The sequence below is a fragment of the Meleagris gallopavo genome, chromosome 15, assembly GCF_000146605.3.
Source record: "Meleagris gallopavo isolate NT-WF06-2002-E0010 breed Aviagen turkey brand Nicholas breeding stock chromosome 15, Turkey_5.1, whole genome shotgun sequence".
In the NCBI taxonomy this organism is placed as follows: Eukaryota; Metazoa; Chordata; class Aves; order Galliformes; family Phasianidae; genus Meleagris; species Meleagris gallopavo.
The window spans coordinates 6,927,475-6,949,424 of NC_015025.2; the positions used below are offsets into that span (position 1 = coordinate 6,927,475).

General features: G+C 38.4%; 1 protein-coding gene across 1 annotated transcript in view; it reads left to right on the forward strand.

Annotated features, from left to right (window-relative positions):
• Positions 1 to 21,950, forward strand: part of ATP10B (ATPase phospholipid transporting 10B (putative)) — a 54,059-nt gene that overhangs the window by 8,202 nt on the left and 23,907 nt on the right. The window contains 7 exon segments of the mRNA XM_031555687.1: positions 6,392 to 6,596; positions 9,403 to 9,488; positions 11,918 to 12,024; positions 16,060 to 16,191; positions 18,782 to 18,909; positions 19,838 to 20,090; positions 20,947 to 21,179. Coding sequence (XP_031411547.1) covers positions 6,392 to 6,596; positions 9,403 to 9,488; positions 11,918 to 12,024; positions 16,060 to 16,191; positions 18,782 to 18,909; positions 19,838 to 20,090; positions 20,947 to 21,179 — 1,144 coding nt within the window.

Sequence of the window (21,950 nt, forward strand, 5' to 3'; positions counted from 1 at the left end):
GATTTGTAATTCATTGTGGTAATTTATGAGGCAGATGTTGGAGACATTGTGCCATTTCTGACAGCAACGGAGATCTGCTTCCTTACCAGTTACAGTATCTATTGTATACTTTTTTTCTTAAAATTGAGACAGCTGAATAGTCAAGAGGAAGACTGCCTTCAGCTTCAACCTCCTACATATGCTCTGACCAGCCAGAGTTTCTGAGGGGAAGAAAGACTGCACCTCTGCTGGGTGCTGTCAGCATCTGGCAAAGCATCTGCTGTTCTCCAGGGCAGCAGTGACAGACAGGGTCTGCAGCAAAAGAGCAGTATGTCTGGGAGATAGCGGAGAAGGGGAGGGGAAGTGCTTGCAAACTTACTGTCAAATCTCAGAGAAAAAAAGGCAACTTGTCTCTGGACTCAGGAAGCATCATATGCAGCTCATTCAACCCAGGGTGAGCCTGAAAGCTTATCAAGTAGAAAGAAGAGGAAAACATTATCCTGCCAAGGGGCACAGTAAGCAAAAAGAGGTTTGTTGCCAACATTTTCATTTAAAGTCTTCTTCAGCAGCACTGAGTTTTTGCTTGTTGAAGAACAATTTCTTTCTACTTTATTATTATTTTGTTTCCTAACAAAGCATAACTTTAAAGACTAGAGTTCTGCTGGAGGCTTTATTGGATTCATTTTATACACCAAGAAAAGAGTCTCAAGCCTGTGGTCTACTTTAATTCCCACCATCTTCCCTCGGGCAAAACGGCTTTGGCACAGCCGCATCAAGGCTTCCGTATCTTGTTGGTGCTTCCTCTGAATGGTAGATGAATATCAACAACGGGGAATCTCCTGGCTTCATACTCCAGCTTTTGCATGGCTGAAGATGGTTTTCTAAGGCAGCAACAAACATTGATAATTTAAATATAATCTTTTTCATATAAAATAGCAATATAAATAAATTAGTATTAACTGCAGAATAATGGTCTGCTATGACAGTACTGCAACTCGGTATCCGTTAACAAAGATACAACAAGACACTGGTTTGCTTAATATTAAAAGTGAGTATATTGGCCACCCTGCTTGCAGCAGGGGGTTGAAACTAGGTGATCTCTAAGGTCCCTTCCAACCCAAGAAATTCTATGATACTGTTGTCTCCATGGCCTTATCACTGGCAGTCAGCATCCTCTGCTCTATACAGATTTGTGTGTACTCCAGGTAGTATGGAATTTTTGTATCTGGGTTAAGTATGGATACATGAATTAACAACTGAAAATACAAAGTGCCTTCTACATGTTGAGGTGCTCCTCAGCTTCCAGTGAGATGGGAAGTTGGTTTCAATGAGGAATACTCCCTGATCTGATATATGCCACCATGTAACTTCCTGAAGCCAGTGGAACCAAAACAGTAAAGAAATAATTAAATTGTGAACTCTCCTTATGGTGCTTCTGTGGTGAAGAAATCTATTACGTGCATCTGACAAAAGGAAAAAAAGTCAAATTTCCAATTCTCAGCTAGTCCAGGCAGCAGCAGTTGAATGTCAAAGAGCAGTGAAGTAGTGATTCATGTCAGCCAGAGCATTTCACCAGAGTGAGGATCCTTATGCTCTGTGGAATATAACCCATAAATACATAACTAATGCTACCACAGCTTTATGGATTGCTATACCAGAGCTTTTTTCAAGATCTATAACCTTCCAGGGTAAGTCCCGTTTCAACTGCTGGTTTTTCTGAATGCATCTAAATCCTGGAGAGGAGCAGGATACTACCTGCTATGTGACCTGAAGATGCTACATGCTTGTGTAAGGGGATGACTAGCAAAAATGATGACTTAGGCTATGGCTTCCAGAAACTTTGTTAGATAAAAGCACCTTTAAGTCATTGACTTGGAGTTACTTATTCACTCCAGATAGTGCCAGTAGAGTCATGGCATATTTCTCTAAGGAATATTCACACACAATAAATAAATAAAAATAAATTAAATGTTCCTAATTTCATTAATTGATAGATATTATTACATTGCTTTTTGTAATTTAAGCAAATGTGTATTCAAAATACTTTTGAATTCTACTTTATTTCCTCATTTGGTGCAGGTCATTACAAATCAAGATAGCGATGGAAAAAAGCAAGTTAAACTAAAACCAAAGCATTGCATAATATATATTTTTAAGTTTCTGATACTTAGCTTAAGTCCATATAAACTTGTAACATTAACAGAAGTTGAGCATAGATGTTTTTATCATTGAGATTGTAACAACCATAGTATGATGCTAGAGATAGTTTTAACATAAGATAAAAAGTTAGGATTTGCTTCTAGTATTAAGGAGTTTGAAATGCCAAAATGATATAATTAAAGATGTCTTCAGTTTGACTAAAAAAAAAAAGTTCCATCTATAATTAAAAGATTCGCTGAAATTGCACAGCTGTTGTGGGGGGGAATGGCTGTGGGTGCTTGCTAAGTCCTTTTACTGGACTGACTGCTTCTAAGTGATACAGTTTTTTGATGCTGATGATGTCCATAAGACAAAAACAGCCTCCCTCTAAATGATGGCAATATGGTATAAACCAGGGATGAATTGACACGGACATCTTGGCTCAGATGATATCTCCAGTTCAGGAATACTGTGTTAAGTTGTGCTGTATTGTGAGCTATGGGCAGGTTTCAGGATCAGTTCCTCTCCGGTCTAGTGCCACCCTCAAGTTCTTAATCTGCTCCTATGTTGTCATTTTTTCAAGGTTTTATGGCAGCAGCTCCTAACCTTGCATTCATAGCCTTAAAATGGTCTTTGAAAGTATAGTGTTGAGTTTTCCATTTAAAAGCTGGTAAAATATTTGACAGCATGTGTTCAATTTCTATTTGCAAAAATAGGCTGTGAAGTTTAAATACCTGTGGAATTCCAGGTGTTCATTCCATAGCACTGAGTGTGTTGGAGTATTTTTGAAAAAGTGATCCTTTAGTAGGACTGTTTTCAAATATAACATTCTAATGAATTTACACGCAATAAAAAACATTTGGTTTTACCTATACGTTATGCTGATATTACAGTCTAATGGCAATTTACATGTGAAAGACAGAGTAACATCTTTACTGCAGACTGCAAGGGAAGCTGACCTGGAACTTTTAGTAATTCAGAGGAACCAGACCCACTGAGCTAATTGGTTGTTGTTGATACATGACAAAGGTTTCTGAAGATCTTCCTCTAAGACAGTCTAGGATTCGCAGCCGTGCTGTGGCATGCACATGGAAAACTTTTATTTAATCTCCTCTTGGGAGCAGCGCAATATTTTCTTATTTCCTTCTATTCACCACCCCTCCTGACCCAGTCTTTGTTTGAAGTTCATTTTTATTGAATCAAAGAATGTGAAATGACTTTGTGTCAACAATAATTTATTCCTGTTCCCCAACAATTTCCAGCCACAGCAGGCATTTCTGTATGATTCTTTCTCCCCTAAAATACCTTCGTAAAATCTATTCAGTTCTGTCCTTCTCATCAGATATGACGAGTCTAACATCAAATTCTGGCAGACTTTGCTGTGACTGTTCCAGGCTGTCTCTTTCTGTCTGCACTACCCTGTGATGGGTGGTGTTGTGCTACCTGTTATTCCAGGGCAGTGAGAGAATGCTTTTAAGTGTGGGGGTGATAAATTGGCTGGTGAAGGAGAGAAGATAATGGAGAGACTTTCATCCTAGAGCATAACTTTGATGTGCCACAGCCCTGATGCCTTCCACCATGAGAATCAGACTTTCAACTCTCCACCTATTGAAAATCACTACGTGTTATTTTATTGCATAAATACGTGTGTCTTTTTTATACATCTCTCGACAAACCACCTTAGACTTACGAAGCTCTTGTGTTTATTTAGCAGCCATAGCACGAGCTAAGAACCTTAATTAGTGAACAGGAAAAGGGCAGTGTTCCCCATTATGGGAATTACTGAAAAGAAACTGCTTCATTTGAAAAATGTTTTGGGGCAATTGGAGCAGTGTTGTGGGCTGCAAGAGGTTCCTTGTGAACCTTTTCTTCCTTTTATCCTTTAATAATTCTCAGCAAAATTTTAGAAAACCCTCATGCTGCAGAAATCCTAATCTTACAACTCCTTTCAGGGAATAGAGCTCTCTATGCAGAAAATGTGCTTTACTGAATTTGTTTTTTTCACTGGGAGAGAGGGGCACCCTTCACCTGAATGTAAGCCTAGAAGACTAGCAATTCCTGAACTATATTCCCTATGCAACAGAAAACATCCTCTTTTGATCTGGAAGAACTCATTTGGCTTTTCTGACTCACTGTCTCCTCTGTAATTAGTGTATGAACCGAACCTTGAGTCACACGTGTAATGTAAGTTTCATTGGCTGTTACTGAAAAATTATTACAAATCTATGAATTCTGTGGTTTATTTTATTAACCCAGTTTCTTTAGGCTGACGTAGAAAACAGCCAGCTGGGTAAGGCCTATCTATAGCATTCAGTGAGCAGGAAATGTTCCATAAACAACAGAATTGTGCAACAGCTGACGTAGAGAAAAGTAGGATTGCCTTGCAGATGTCCTGGCAAACAGAATATACAAACTCTACGTGACATCCAGATGTCTGGGGTAGCAAGACAGCCCATCTGCTTGTACGAAACTGCTTCTGTAATCATGCTTTAAACAAACGAGGAATTCTACCAGGAAAGCATTAGATATGGGAAGAATTCCTTGTTGCTTAGTGGCTTTCCTATATTAGCTTTAACATTCAGTTCATTGTGCAATAAATACTCATCATGCACCTGCTTAAATATTTTTCAAGTAGAAACTGTTCTGGAATTTTTGTTTCAAAGATCAGCAACATCAGATTCACTTACAGCAAACATCTGTTTCTCAGTGTGATCTTTTATGTCTATTGTTGAGCAAAGGAAACAAGGATATGCATATAAGTAGATGCAGCAGAAAGAAGAATGAACATTCAGGAATGGAAAAAACAATGTAGGAAGGAAAAATCTTTGCTACAATACCATTATTTAGCAATTATTAATGAATCTCACTTCTAGCACCAAAGATTTTTACGTAGTTACAGGAGTTTTTCTGGCTTTTGTTGTTCTTCTTTTGTTTTAATAAAAAGTAAATACCAGCAGGAAGTATGGAGTATTTAACTGCATGTGTAACCTTTGCAGGAAGCAGTTATTTCATGTCGTTTGTAGATAAGGATGTGAGCCAACTGCCACAGATTGCCTGACAGCATTAGGGCTGACTCCTCTTTCCCCAAGACCAGGAAAGCAGGTTAGCACGCAGTAGACTTTGGCCAGACTCTGAAGGCACACTTGGATGTGTGCCTTTGAACTCTGGCAAAACATTTTATCTCCTACATCACTGCTCCCCTTTTCATAATACGAACACTTCATTGGAAGACTCTCTTCTTCGGGCACTAAATGAGGATGATTCAAAACTTAAGCAGAAATGCGACTGAGTCACAACAAAAAGCCTTTTACTGTGAGTCTAGTAAACTGTTGTGAGCATTTTCTGTCTTACAGAGCAACATACAAGATGACAATTATTTATACTAAAAAAATAATTTCCTCATAAAGAACTGAGCCATTGCTGCCTTTGCGGTTTTCCCTTTAACTAATTGTAAAGTATATCTACAGTCTTCAGTGTGTTTAGATGATGAAGAACAGCTGAGAGATCAATTACTGTAAAGGTTATTTCAAAAACTGTTGCTGTATCCTGAACTGTTGAATGTCAGTTTGTTGATGAAATAGTCATTTAGTCATTTATTTTCCTCAAACTTCAATCCTCTTTTTTTTTTTTTTTAATTTAGAATCCCTTTTTTCCTTACCTTTTTTTCATTCGTATTAGGTTCTAGCTGCCTTTTGTTTTGTTTTGTTTTTTATTTGTTTGTTTTCTTGTTTAATACTAAGGAGTCATTTATTGGCTGCTCTACCTTCTTAAGTTGTATCTACTACCTAAGCTTAAGATTTTTAATTATCTTTTGAGAATTATAAATTGGAGAGACCTGGTACAAGCGGAAGTGTGATAATGCTTTACTTCTTTCAGGGTCTATACATTGACACTTGAAAGTACCTGTGACATACTCAAAAATATATTTTTAAAATGTCTGTATTTCTTGTGTAATATACTTGAAAACGCTTCAGTTAGTCTGACCAACTTTCTGGCTTTTGCCGTGGAGAATATAGGCCCAGTGCTAGTGAATGAAAATTTTCTTTTAGTTTCTATTTACTCCATGTAGATATTTTACTTTGCATGTGAGATACGGTGAAGTGGTACTATGAAACTGTCGAAAGCACTAATTTCTAGGTGTTCTGCGACATCTTTTTAAAAAATATAGCAATGTGGCACCACTGCCCTACTTTCTTTTATCAAAACCTCACTTAGCAGGGAGCCTGCCTTCCTAATGTCACTATTCACCCTTGACATATTTTTGATGCCACAGGAAAGACCATGCCTATGTTGAGAAGTGCTGGAAAGATGTCCGAGTGGGAGATTTTGTGCAGCTGCAGTGTAACGAGACCATCCCAGCTGATATCCTCTTGCTGTACTCCTCTGATCAGAACGGGATCTGCCACTTGGAAACCGCCAACCTTGATGGAGAGACCAACCTTAAGCAGCGACGAGTCGTCATGGGGTTCTCCAGCCAGGTAAATCTATGAAACCGCAGCCCATGCAGCCAAGGACTGCTCTGAGCAGCAGTCTGACTGCTCTGCAGCTCTAGCCACGAAGTGCAGTGGAGAAGTCTACTTTCAAATCAGAAAACACTTGGGTACTAGTTATGCTTCAGACTGTACATGATTATTTTGTTTAGTCTTTGAGTTATTAGGTAGATACACCACATGCATAGAAGCCTTTACACTTAGGATGTCTTGTTACGTAAGCAGAGTGGAATGCAGTTCTGACCATGATGACCACAGTGTTCAGGAAGGTCAGAGCTTAAATAATCATCTCTATTACCCTGTTATTTAAGATTATTAATGTAAATAGCATGTTGATTAAAAAAAAAAAACAATGCACTACGTATCATATAAGCTGATTTTAGTCTTCCTGTCTGCAACTTGTTCCTTGTTCTTGGAGCTTTGTTTAATCATGTGATTTAACTGCTCCGTAAAACTTCCCAGATTTAACTGCAGCTATAAAATGTGACTCTTTAAGGAGGAGAGAATGAATTGAGGTTAGTTCTTCTGTTTAGGAATGCTGAATTCCCCTACCTTTAAAATACTGAGACAAAGGAAACTTTTTCTTCTTGTAAGCCACTTTCTGACCTGAATTTTCAACTGTAAAACTTTTGTCATCAAAATAACTATATATTTATTTATTTTCTGAGAGAGAAAGAAAGAGAGAGAGAGAAGAATCATCTTTCTCTACCCCTTTTCTAGCTAGGAACCTATTGGGTAGTAATGAGCCCTCTAAGCTCCTCTTGCATCTTGTCATTCTCCTGTTGCACAAATGTTTCTAGAGTAATGATAACATACAATTTTATTCTTGAGTTTCATGAGATGGACAAGATTCCACAGAGTTCTTGAGAGTCTAAAAATATTCACTCATGCGAGACAAATGTTACACAAACTGCCCTGAAATCCATAAAATCACAGGATGGCTTGAGATGGAAGGGACCTCAAGGATCATCAAGTTCCAAACCCCTGCCACAGGTAGGGCCTCCAACCTCCAGATCCAGTACTAAACCAGGCTGTCCAGGGCCCCATCCAACCTGGCCTTAACACCTCCAGAGATGAGGCATCCACAACCTCTCTGGACAGTCTGTGCCAGCACTTCACCACTCTCTCTGTGAAAAGCTTCCCTCTGACATCCAATCTAAGCCTTCATTCCTTGAACTTAAAAGCGTTCCCCCTTACTCTATCACTATCTACCCTTGTAAAAAGTTGATTCCCATCCTGTTTATAATCCCCTTTTAAATAGTGGAAGGCTGCAATGAGGTCTCCTCACAGCTTTCTCTTCTCCAGGCTGAATTCATCAAGTATTTTTCCTCCAAAATTTATTTTTTAGATCAGATTCTCAGCTTGCTCGTACTTAGATTTTAAACATGTATATACAAAATAGAATGTATGTATTGCTCAGAAAAAGAACAGAGGAAAATGAGACTAGGGCATTGTCACCATGAGGAATTCTTACAGTCTAGCAAAGCTGTGATGAATTCCACTGGGAGATTCTCAAGATTTTCAGTTTACAAAGGAGTGTGACTTCTGGAAGTCTCTCTTGCTTTAGAAGAAGATATGGAAGCTCAGCAGCAGATCTGATTGCCAGGTCTGAATTTCCTAAGGAGAGGAGTTTGGATTCAAGTGGGTTGCAGTTCTTTTGGTTTTTATCTCACAGCAGTAATTATTCTCTTTCATGTTTCCCACATCCCATTTTTATTACATATTCTTAATCTTAAGTCAAAGTCTTCAGTATCTTTTCAGTTGAGGAAAAAAGGTTATGGCAAACATACCTTTCATGCAGCTGGCTTTCCAGGCTGCTTTAAAAAGCCCCAGAAGTAAGCCTTTTCCCTTGAATAAGGAGAAAATAAAGCAAAAGTATGTGTCTTGATTCAGCTACAAGCTCTAATTCAGGACATAGTTAGCCCAGGGAGCTCCATCTTATTCTGTCTGTCCCTGCACTTCGGGCTCTTTCACTTCCCTTCCTTTTGAGGGGATCTTTAGTTTGTTTCCTTGTTTTACTGTTAATCTTTATTTTAGTCGCATTTGAATGTATTCAAATTATTTAAAGGTATGATCTCTTATTTTATTCTCAGGTACTCCAGGCTGGTAAAACAACTCTTCTAATATATTTCAAAATCCATATTAATATTGTAATTATTTTCATTTGATCTTGCTTTTGCCTGAAGAGTGTTGTTATTTGACAAAGAATTATAAAAATTTGTTACGTTTACTTTAAATTAGGGCAGGTGCTGCCACTAACTAGCATCTCTATTATACAATACAATACATAGCATTTTTTAAAAGTTAGCTTAACCAGTTGATAATCCAGCCAGGGAAAGTCTCAGATCTGCTATACCATGACAATACCCTTTTGATTATATAACAAATTACATTATTTTGCACACTCAAATTTGCTTATAGTCTAATAGATTAGTGTTGATAAAAAAATAAATAAAGCGAGAATTGATTTGAGTGAGTGCTATTTGAGAAATTAAAGATGAAAACTGTTGGCAGCTTCCAGCTTTGTCTGTCCTGTCTGTCTGTGTATGAATTTACCTTATAGAGAAGGTAAAAAAATTGCAGGCAAGCTGTGAACCTGATCTAAGCATTTATTTTTTCCAAACCCTTGCTGTTTGGTGAGGTGGGTTTACCAAGCCCATTAGTTTTACCTCTGACATTGGGTTTAAAGTTTACCTGTTGGTGCTGATGTGGCATGAGTATTTAGCTGCTTTAGCATTTAGCATTTCAATTACTCTGGATTTGACACTCATTTCCTGTGTGTTTTCTCTTGCAGAATACTTCATTTGAACCAGAATTTTTCCAAAATACCATCATCTGTGAAATGCCTAATAATGATCTCAATAAATTCAAAGGGTACATGTAAGTATTTGTTATCCATAAATGTATTGTCTATCTCAGCTTTAATGCTTCATGTGGCGGGATATGGATGGAAGTAATGCGTTTTGCAGAAAGTGGTAGACATTATTATTATTATCTATTCCTGGGCTCAGAAGTTAATAGATTATGCAGACTGGAATTTGGACTCTAAGGCAAAGAAGGATAAAGGCTTGCCATTGAATTCGCAATTGTTTTATACAAATTGTTATCACAAGGCTTCAGCTCTTATCAGAATTCTGACACGAGAGCATTTCTGTTTGACCTGAAGGTTAGGATAGGCTAGATTTTCCATGTAAATCCTTTCTAATGTTTAAAGATATCCATCTGCATTGTTCTTATTTCTCCATATTTATGGCCATGGGGAAAAGGTATCCAGGATCTGACATACAAACCTAATTTTTTCTTACTGCTGAAAAACACAAGCAAGCACCAAAACTCTAAATGAAACCAATGCATTAGAATTGTGTATTAAAAGTTTACTAGTAGCTAAACTAGTAGTTAAAGTCTTTCCAGTGATGCGGTGAGAATGTTGAACCTGGAACTAGAATAAACCAGCAGATTCTTGACCATTAGCCCTCATCATTCCTAATCTGGTTTTGAGAATTTATGTGCTATAGAATTATACCCAATATAGCAATCCTGTTTTCCCCTCTCTGTGATACCTTAACAAGTTGAATAGGTCAAGTCTATATTGGTTGCTAGCTTTGTGGACCATTAGGTATCAACTAAATTGAAGCAATCCTTCTAATTAGCCTGCTATAATTAAGCACGAGAACACTGATATTGAGCAAATGTAAGAAATATGACACCCGTAAGGTTCAGGACTGGCTTCAACATCTTTAAATCTCTGTTGAAAATCTGTAGCAGATATTTCTTTTGGAAATGCCTATCATCTCACCTGCTTGGTGCAGTAGAGAATTAGTTGCCTTTCTCTCCCTGCTTCAAGGGTAGATGGAAGAATTCTGTGGAAAATAATTTACTAACAGTGCAGTTCTCTTCTTCAGTCTACTTTTGTCTGAGGTGTTTTCTAAACCCAAATGACTTTGAGTAGTATTCAGTCAAGAACTGGACTCTCAGCAAAGCAAGGCATGGCCAGCTTACATTGCTGCTGCAAGAGGTGTGCACCTTACAGTGCTGCCAGCTTACACTTTTCTCCAAGGGACCTTATTGAATGTCCATCTCCTTGCTGTAAAATTGTAGCAGTGCGAAGAACTGTCTCTGCTAAAAAAGATAAGCTTAATGATATCTGCCTGGTGTGCTCTGGCCACAGCACATGCTGCTAAAAAGGGATGCAGGAAGGCTTCCGCTTAGTGATTTTGCCAAGGCTGAAGCTAGCTCCCCAAGATAAGGGAGTTCTGGTGTTACTTTTTAAAATGTGCTGACAAAGACATCTGAATTAAAAGTTATTAACTAATGTAACTTCGTATATGAGATACTTAAATCTCACTGCACTGAAGCCTGGGCTTCATATACAGAAAAAACACTCTGTGATAACTCCCATTATGGTCAAATGCCAATGAAGACAACTGAAGATCTATAATCTGAAGCTGCTTTGGAAATTACACACCTGCTCTCCAACATATAACAGTGACCTTCTCCTTTTTTAACTGCAAGCCAGAGCTGCCTTGTGTTCTTCCGCTGTAGGGACTTTGATCAAAGCCATTATTCTGCCATCTTATAGCTATTTGATATCTAAACATTTTTACTTCTCTCCCTTCATGTCACGTTGCCATGTGCAGCTGCAAAAAGATATAGGATTGCACACAAATCTAAACAGCACTGAACCTTGCCCCTCATTTCAGTAATACTGCATTTTACTGGTAAATGCAATACCAAATATCCAGTAGAGAGTCATAAAATATACATATTCTGGAAGAACTCTTACCTTATGCTGATATTTAATAAAACCAGTTCAAGTGGAAAGATCTCAGCTTTGGTAAAGATTTCAGAAAGAGCCTGCACAAATTCATAGCAGAAAACTGCAAAAATAGTTCTCATTTTCAGAGGTGAGTAACCAATTGCCTGCCTGATGGTGTACTGACCTTACAGATTTCAGTTAGGTTTCACCTGTCTGTTCTACTAGCAGAAGTAGCAGATGTGTGATGGGACATCCTCAGCCAGGATGAAAAATCTTCCACTCCATGTGGGTGAGGGAGAAAACCTCAGCCCAGGCACTCCTGGAGGGAGCAGAGGTACACATGATGAAAAGCCCCCTGGTGGTTATTTTACTTTTCTGTGACTTCTTATTGGAGTCTTCACTGAAGCTGAGTGAAGCACAAACAAATTAGGCTCCTCACTGTTTCTTGATTTCAACTTGAATTGGACATGAACACAAAAAAAAATTGTTTGAGGCTTATCAGAACAGAAAATGAAATTGCTTTATTTATTTTGTTGTCTTTTTATTTTCTCAGGGAGCAGCCAAATCATGAACGGATTGGTTTTAACATTGAAAACCTTCTGCTTCGTGGATGTACAATCAGAAACACTGAAGTTGCAATAGGAATTGTTATATATGCAGGTAAGAAGTACATTCTATCTCACTAAACACAGAATTTCCCTGTAAATATCCTTAAGTAAACATGAGTAGTCTAACCTTGCACCATAATTTGACATTTAGTTTTAAGAACTGGTAGGTCAGAGGGAAGAGTGCATAACCTTTTGAAATAAAGTTGTTACTCCCACATCTCTAAAGCTAAGGAATCCTATACTGGTTCTCTGACGAGTGACAGTATACGTGTGTGTGTCAAATATCTTGCTACATTTATGCAAAGATATCCAGACCAGTTAAATTTGATAAGGTTAGTTTAACTCTCAGCTCTGCAGCTCTGATTATAATGCTAATTTCATTGGTCATAAAATCTTCACTGCTGTCCTAAGAGAGATCTCAATGGCTCCTCAGGGCAGAAACCATTGCAGCTGAAGATCCATTACGTGCTGACATAGACGTAGTATGTCTCTGCAATTGTGCATTTCGTGCAGTAGATACATGAACCACACCAGACAGCGTCAGTGTCCAGATCAAACGCAGCAGTCCAGGTTCAACAGTGGGTCAGCTCATCTTTTTCTCAGCTTCTTTTACCTTCAGAGTGTTACCACTGCTTTTATTCAGTGAGAGTGATTTATCCCTGATTTTGACATCTGCGCCCTCTTCCTCCTCATAAACAGTGTATCAACTTCCCTCCTTATAGCCTCTTCATTTGCTGATGAAAATAGTCAGTTTAAATACAACGATTAATCTCATTATTGGTTATTTTTATCTTTCTGGAAGAGTCTTGTCAGGTGATGTATGTATAACAAGGATCAGAGAGGTTCAAGGCTGAGCCACCTAAAGAGAGAATAAAAATCGCCATTTTTGCAAGAATCATTTACCTTAGATTCCCTTCCACAATCCAGAATATTTTATCTCGTAACTGGCCATTTTATTTCCTTGCTATAAAAGAGGATTTTAAATGGCTACAACTTCCATATATTTCCACAGCCTTTACTTTGTTAGTTTTTCAACACCTGTCTTTGTAAACAGCACCAGGAAGAATGGTACCTACCAGACCAAGGGAGGAGAGGCAGGCATAGGAAAATTCCAAAACTATCACCTGTTTTTTGGAACTACTATATAAAAATCTCTATAGGAATTATTTCCTATAGAATTGAAGTAGTTTCTCTGAATTATACAATAGCCAGAGTTAGAAGGGACCTTTAAGGATCATATGCTCTGCCCCTTCCTGCCCCATGGTTAGGCAAGTCTTTCACTAGATCAGGATGCTCAAAGTCCCATCCAGCTGGTTGTAAACTGACAGGGATGAAGTATCTACAGCTTTTCTGGGAAACCTGTTCCAACACCTATTTAAAAAAATTATCTTCCTTATATTCAGTCTAAATCCACCCTCTTTTTCCATGAGGGAAAGTCTTTTTCTGTCTGTTGCTAAGGCTCCTTTATACATCAGAACTTTGCTATAACATCTCCCTTGAGCCTTCTCTAGGCTTAACAATGCCAACTCTCACAGTTGCTCTTTATAGAAGAGATGTTTGAGCGCTCTGTTCATCTTCGTGGCCATCATGGACCTCCTTTAAGAGGTCCATGTCTTACCTTCTCCTGTTAGGATTCCCATTTTCATTCTCTAGCCATTTCCTAGTATGCTCCTTTCACCAACAGCAAAGATCATAATGTGGGCCTGTGTTAATGTTGCTTAAGCTGCCAGCTGCAAGGTTGGAATTTTAATGATTGCCAAGATGTGGTGTCATTGGTCTGAGTAAGACTTCAATTCAATTTCCCACTGACATCTTTTTGTTCATGTCAGAATAAAGGCTTATTCTTTCTCTTCTAAAATTAGACTCACTTGAGTCAGTAACCAGCTTTACTTCTAGGTTTCTTTGACATTGATTATATTCTGGCTTTTAATCATGGTCTGTGACCTTTTCTGAACATCCCAAGTCAGTCACATTGTAGCATGGCACATTCTCCATTTTTATAACCCTATTACTGCTCAATCTTACTTTCTAATGGATGCTTTGCGAAGCGCGGAGCCATCACTTAAGTGATTGTTTAGCCTGTGCAGTTCTCATCTGACCCAAGTAAAGTTTCACCTTTCATGACTACCCAAATGTTCTATATAAAGCAATAGTACTAATGCACCAAAGCCACATTACAGGGCCACGGCCAATAAGGTTTACCTGCTGTGATGGGGACAGCATCAAGAATTAAAAATGCTTTTCCAGTAATAAAGTACCAGAATGGAAAAAAAGTTTTAAATGAAACTATTAGCATTCAGAAATTGAATGATAATGTACTGGAGTGTGATAGGTGAGGTGCTGGGTTACACAGCATGTAAATCTGTGAGGATTTTAGAGGGAAAAACAAACCTATATATAGTTTATTCTAATTATTTCTGATATTCATGTCTTGCAAACTTACATCCTTATTAGAGGTGTTGGGAAAATTCCTTTTCCTGTTGGGCTGCTGAAGTGCAGGGAGGGGAATGAAAGAGGTGAAATTTGGAATTAAAGCTCCTCCAATTTCATTGCATAAATCCCTCAGCATTTCCCTGAGGAATCTTTGAGGGGAACTAAAGGGTTTTGTCCTGAGGTGTTTGTTGTTGGGTTTATTTGTTATTGTTTGTTGTTTTTTTTTTCAACACAAAATATTCCATTAAGCCTGACATAAAAAGAAAAGTGAGAAGCAGGATTTACAGAGCTGCTGGAGGAACACAAGTGCAGGCTGTAGCGCTCTCATTTTCTGCGTAACTCAGTGGTAAAAGCATTTGTTCACAGAAGGAAAGGCTGAACGTGAGTGAACCCCCACCTCCTGCTTCACAAGTAGTGTGAAGCCCTGACTTAGCTAAGTTGGTGCAGTAAGTAGAATACGTGTGCTGAAAAGGAAGGAGCACTGATGGTATGAGTTGGTCCCTCCAGCATAGCTCTGGGTTGTGTAGAAATTACATATTTATTGGAATGGGAAGCCAAGACTCCCTGCTCTTAGTGAATGTCCTGAACATAAGGCTGGAGAGTAATTTTCTCTCTTGCTCTCAACCTCAGCTAATATTCTTTGATGTAAAGCTGGAGTGAATCCAATAGCAGTGATTAAATCACTCCTTACTTCCAGCTTTTGGTTCAAATCACTTCTCTAGGAAAAGCCAAAAGATAGATTGGCGAACAGTACCTCTCACACACTAAACATACGTATAAACAACAATGCAAATACAAGGCTGCATGGCCTTTATTTCTTTATATTTTATTATAGAAATAAGTATAACATATACAATTTAACATAGCAACAGATGGAATCCAGGTATTCCATTTGTGGAGCCACGGTTTAGATGGTATTAATAAAATAGAAAAAGCAAATTCTGCTTGTTGGCTTCTTACAGAACTCTTTTCTCATTACAAATATTCCAGCTCAATTTTAATTTGGTATGTTCTTAGGATTTAGTGGGCTTTTTTTCATTTCTTGCCCTGCTGTTTTGTTAGCACTTTACATCCACATGATGAAAAAGTAAATAGCATTAGTGTACTTCACTGCTGGACCTGACGTGTTGGATTGTATTTAAGTCAATACATGAAATGTGGCTAGTGGCTCCCAAATAGCTAATGAATAATATTTTCAGTTTTTTCAGATGTCGATTCCGGGGACCAAGATAGCACCTAATCATGTTGATTATAAAACTCCAAAATGCAATTTATTATTCCTTTTCCTTCCATTCTCCAAGAGATTTAGCTGTTATGTAGGAGCTTATCTGTGCTTCCAAGTCTCAAGCATTTTGAATATTGGTACAATCCTTGTGTTCCTACTGAACCTGCTGCCTTTGAAACAGTAAAATGTATGTGACAGCTTAAAGCTGAAATGTAATTGAGCTCTTCTGTAAACCCCTACCTAGATTTAGTGTCTCATATATTCTGACATTCAGTCAAATGAGAAAATGGGCAATACAGTTCCTCAATGAAGCTGGAGATAAATTAGTATTAGTCATGAGCATCCCACTCCCACTTTGTGAAATGCTTTTTTTAGAAAAAAACTACAAAATGTTATGTAAACATGATGATATCCATTTGTGTTTTGAAGGTCATGAAACCAAGGCCATGCTGAATAACAATGGTCCTCGCTACAAGCGCAGCAAGATAGAGCGACGGATGAATGTGGATATTTTCTTGTGTGTGGGACTCCTGTTCACAATGTGTCTTGTTGGATCTATAGGTATGAAGCACTGCCAAAAATCTTTTGTTTGATTCCTATTTTCTACAATGATGATTAAAACTGATCTTACAGAGACAAGCGAGATCAGATATAGAGCTGAAGGCCTCAGGCTTTTGGACTCTGGGTTCTTTGGTCTTAAACATACAAATTAAAATGGCAAATGTGAGCAATTTGGATGGAAGGAAACAGCCATGGCTATAAATATTTCACATAAGATCCGTCTCCTCTATAGTAAAATATGTGTAAAGCAACAAGTGAAAGCTGTTGAGTTAATGCGTAGAGTGCTGCTCTGAAAGTCATGCATCCTATTTTATCATGTTGGCTCATGATGTCAGAGACAGATGTTGGTAGAATGGCAGCAAAAGTTTTCCACCAGTATTCTGTTACCTTTTGCTGCCGTGCAACAAATGGAAGCAGAGGGGCATGTGGCACAAGAACGTCTGACATACACATATACACATGGAAGTGTGTATGAAGAAAAAGTGGGTCACTGAATTCCTCTATGCTGTGGGAAATGACATCCATTGACTTTCATATTGCTTGTTCCTTATATGACTAAAAAATATAATGATGCAGCTATATCTTCATTTCTATAACATTTTCCTAAATACCTTCATGGTGACTTTAGCAACCCATGAGCTGCACATGGGTAATTCATTTGGTTCACAATCTCTACAGCTATCTCCTTCTCAAAGGCCTTTTTGACACAGGCTGAGCTGGATCAATTCCTTAAATTGGAGCACCGCATTTTTCTAGGGGCCTCCCTTCTTAAACACCACAACTAGATGGGGCTGAGGTTATCTGACTCTGATTTACTTGATTGATGATCTCAAAGGCCATGCTTTCACTGCACAGAAGCACCCACTTGCCCTGCTGCTCTGATTGCAATCTGTCCCTGGCAGGTCAGTATTAATAGATCTCCTAACCCTTAGGAGAAGGGCCAGATTTTAAGCCTGCTAAGCTTTGAGTGGGTCACTGCTTTTAAAAGATAACAGAGGCTCCCATGAGAATTTTGTGTTCAAAGCCCCTTTTTCTTTTTAATCGATTTCATCTCAGTGATAACTTGCTTAGTGCTACTGCTCTGATTTAGTTTTGTAGAGACAAAGTCAAATCATGTGGCCCTGTCAAGCCTTCCTGAACCTTCCCCAGAGCCCTGCGATGTGACCCACCAGTCAGTCATCACTATAACACTGTTAGAAGTAAAGGCCATCCAAAAAGATGAACAATAGAACTGACTTAATCACTTTTTTAATTTTGCTGCTTCATGTTGCAGTGGGGTTTCTTGGCACAGAAATGGGATTTCAGTTTGACAACTGAGCTCTATGTGAGGGAGAGAGAGACACTTCATTTTCATTGTTTCCCTGTCTGCTGTCATGTCAATTTGGAACTTGTCTTTGTCAGGTGTGTAGGAGCCCTTGAGTAATAAAGTCCTTTAACTTAAGGTTTGAAGTGGTCTCAGATGAAAAAAAAAATCAACATTTAAAAAACAATTTATATGCTCAGGTTAAGAAAAAAAAGAAAAAGAAAAAGAAGAAAGGCTTTAAAATATTCATAGTTTAAGTGAAACGTGTTAAGCAGGGACAAGTATACCAACTTTCATCTGTTCAAAAGATCCCATTGCTTTACCATGAGTTTTTTGCAATCTTGTCTGAATGTAGGGCTCCAGGAAGAAACAGTACTGGTGAATCCATCAGTATTTTCCTTGCACACAGTGAAAAAAGAGGGGGAAGGAGGGGGTTGTACACCATAGCTGTGCTTCCTCAGTTGTGATCGAATTCTCTAGCAGCCAGAAAATACTGCTGAAATAATTTTAATTCCTTTGGCAGGATTTTAGTAGGCAGATGCTCCAAAACGGCTGCTTGCTTAATTGGTGCTAATAGAAGTTTTATCAGAACTGGATGCACAAAGTGGACTAATAGGGGATTTTGGCAGGAAAAGGGCATCTAGAGCAATGACAATGTGTGGAAACTAAGTTATTTGTGCTGGCTACATGTCAAGTTTCTGACTCTGTATTAAATTTATGTCTGTAATGGCAATATGAAAGGTGGTAAAGAAAATCATGATGGAATGTTTGTAAGTCCTGAACCAGAGACTTTGCTGCAGTAGTGCAGTTTGGGAGTGTGAGTTAACTCACAGGGAAATGAGGAAAAACCAGCTGCCTGAATTAATTTTTAATTTAATGTTAGCATGTAATTATGAAGATTTCAGATTGTCTATACAGACAGCGATACATTTTTCTGTTAGAAAGAGGAATAGGAGCCTTCAGCACTGAGGATTTTTGAAGTTAAGTGGCAGAGATGGAATCCTCCCATGATAAAAGATAGAGTGAGAAGAGATCTACACAAGCATAAGGGCCATGGGAGAAACCTACTGAAGGACAGGTGGAAAAAAATCACTGTGGCCAACATGTCTGTTATGTGCATGTGCTACGAAGTTCTGCATATGTTTTGCATTCCTCGGCAGATTTGCAGCACTGCTTGGGTACTTGATTTGGAACTGTTCTTCTTAATTAGCACTGCAGTCCATATCAGAAGCTTTATCAGTCACCATCCTGCTCAGTGTGTTTCAATATCATATATCATTCCTACAGGGCATGGCATTTGGTCTGGAAGTTTCCCAGAACACCCACCTTATGATGTCCCAGATGAGAATGGCAATTTTCTATCTCCGGTTCTTTCTGGCTTCTACATGTTCTTGACTATGATAATCTTGTTGCAGGTAAAAGACAAAGCTTCTCTGTTACCTTCAAGGAAGAAGGTATTAAAAATTGAGTACAATCAGTAATAAAAAAATTAATATCAATGAATGGATTGTTCAGTACTTTCTTGATCCTATTTGGAAATGTTATGAAGAGCGTTTCAAATCATCAAAGTGGGGAATGCTCTACAACACAAATTTTTCTTTGTTGCTTATGAAACCTCACAGGGATATATATAGGAAGGACAGGTATTGTATCTCTGACCAGCTCCAGAGTATCTAGGATATGCATTATAGAGAATGCTTGCATCCAAATATCAGTTGTTTGGTGTTGTTTTTTTTTCTTTTGCATACGCTCATCATTTCTAGGTAGAAATGCCGCTTAATGTCTCAAGAAAACAGTGAAACAAAACTTGTAGTTTTCACCTGCAGAGAATAATAACTAGGTAAGGTTCTGGAGGTTTAGAAAAGAAGCTAAATTAAAACTAAGATGCTCATATATCTGGATCTGATTAGCCTAATTGAGAAAGAATGATTTATAGGATGGGGAAAAATCACATTTACTTTTCAGGTTTCTTGAGATTGAGATCTGCTGAGATTAAAGTGGACAGGATTTCTTTGATATGAGTGAAATAAGAAGAGAACTTTTTGAGCTGCTTAGATTCTTTAGGGGCTTATTCTTCATTACTGAAACAGAATATTTGTGCATCTTATGAATTCAGAATTATTTCATGGTGGGGAAGTTATTGGATGGGAAGCGTTGCATATAAAGGCATTGCTTGTTAAAGAGGATTACACCAAGAGGTACTTTGTGCTAGTGTATCATTTCTGAGTTTCAGGAGGGTAAGAGCAGTATGTACCTTGGTCCAGAAAATGTGTTTTTGTAAGAGCATTCTCTGAAAGGCTCATCTTTTGGGTTGGTTCTCACTGAGATTTTCATCTCCTTCAGGTTTTGATCCCCATTTCTCTTTATGTGTCCATTGAGTTAGTCAAGTTGGGCCAAGTCTTCTTAATTCACAATGATATTGACCTGTATGATGAAGAAGCAGATTTGCCCATACAGTGCCGAGCCCTAAATATTACTGAAGATCTTGGGCAAATCCAGTATATTTTCTCAGATAAAACTGGGACACTAACAGAAAACAAAATGGTATTCCGACGCTGTACTGTAGATGGACATGAGTTTTCACATCAGGAAAATGGTAAGGGAGACTTTTCTACGCTTGCTTTTTTTTCTCAGCTACTAAATCTTAATAATTTAAATATTAATATTTCAGTCTCCGGAGCCTTCTGACTGGGTCAGTGGTTTTGTATCCTTTTTGTGAGGGACTCCCGTTATGGAGACTCCTGAAAGTTTTAAATGATATAGAGGTTAGATTGGGAAGTTGTTTTGGTTTCCTGCACTGCACTTGAGAGTGCAAAGAGAGCATTTAATTCTTCATTTCTTAATAAGTGCCAGCCAATCTTTCATAGACTCACAAGCTGAGATTAGTTAGTAATCAAGCTCAATGGATCCAGAAGTAATTACCATAGTGTGATATGAACGAAGGCTCATCTTCACCTAGAGTCAACTCTAGCTGCAGGCTGTATCTGAAGCCTCTTGGCATTCAGCACTGAATCTGAACTTTTGACTCAGACCCCTCCTTGGTTACTACTTTCTCTCCCTATGTTGTGCAAAGGATTTTGTCAAGCTGGCAAGCAGCTGCCAGAAAGATGTTTGTGCTCTGTGACTGAGAGCATTAGCAAATTTGTGAAACGGTATTTCATTAACCGGTTCCAGCCAACTGCAAAGTGCAGTTAAATAGACCTAGCATTAGGCAACCTCTGTAAAAATGACTGATCACTTTGAAGTGCATTTTTGTTTTCTTGCAAAAATAAACATTGCAGAGAGGGTGTTGCCAGAAGCTGAAGTGGATAATGAAGTTTTTCTGGTTAGGACTTTGGAGTTGTTTTAGTTTTGGGTTGGTTTATTTCAAGGGCTTTTTAACTAAGCAAGGGATTTCTCCTGAGCCATGCCAAGAACAGTGTAAGAGGTAAGGTTTTGTTTTCTGTTTACAGCCAAGCGCCTGGAAACGCACAAAGAGTTGGACTTAGAAGATGAGGACTTTGCAAAACTTCAGCAATTCACACTTCCTCAAATGAATATTGAAAGACCAGCCACTTATCAGAGGACCATGAGACCTTTAAGAAGGTCCCAGAGTGCCAGGGCTCACTTTCAGGGGCATACAAGGAGCAGATCACTTGGTCGTCGTGATAGCAACCAATCTCAAGTGGCATTCAGCAGTACCATTGTGAGTACAAGCAGATTGAGTTGGCATGTCTTTAAGGATTTTTCCTTTCTATTACATTTTCTGATGGGGAGCTGCCGGGAGACGGGAGAAATCCTAGCCCTGGTAGAGCTAAGGATCTTTTGATGTAATTTTAAGCTCAATTTAAGATCCTACTTGTCTCATTCAGTTCCTCTGTCATGTAGAAGTAGATATTAGTCAGTGTTCTTCCTGTTCTTGGAATATGGTGGATCTGTCAGTTGTCTTCACATTTCCCAACTCAGTCCTCAAGGAATATTGAGAACTCTCTTTGTCTTTTTCCTTTATATGTCAGTGTGATAAAGGAATTCCTTGCCAGATATATTTCCTCCAAATAATTTTTTCTGCCAGGCCTCTTCAGTTTCTTCCAGATTTAAACTGCCCTGGTTTGTTGATCGGTTTGTCTGCTTACTGTTGTTTTGCTTGAGGCTGCAGGGGTTTTTGGTCTTTTTTTGTCATTGCTGTTGCTGTTTTGAGGTGGGTTTTGTTTTTTGTTTTTGTTTATTTATTTATGTTTTCCATTTTCAAAGCAATATCTGAGGAGCTAGTATCAAATATTTGCTTTATAGAGAGAGGTTGAGATACTGTCCTAGGATTTACTGGCCCTTGCTGCTGTCAGTCTATTTGGAGACATCAGCTAACCCCAGTGAGAAATATGAAGATGCAATAAAAATGAAGACACTTAGGTGTTGCTTAGAGAATGTGCTGTGTGTTGATGTCCTTCAGAGGATGCACAGTCATGTCTTTTTTTTTTTT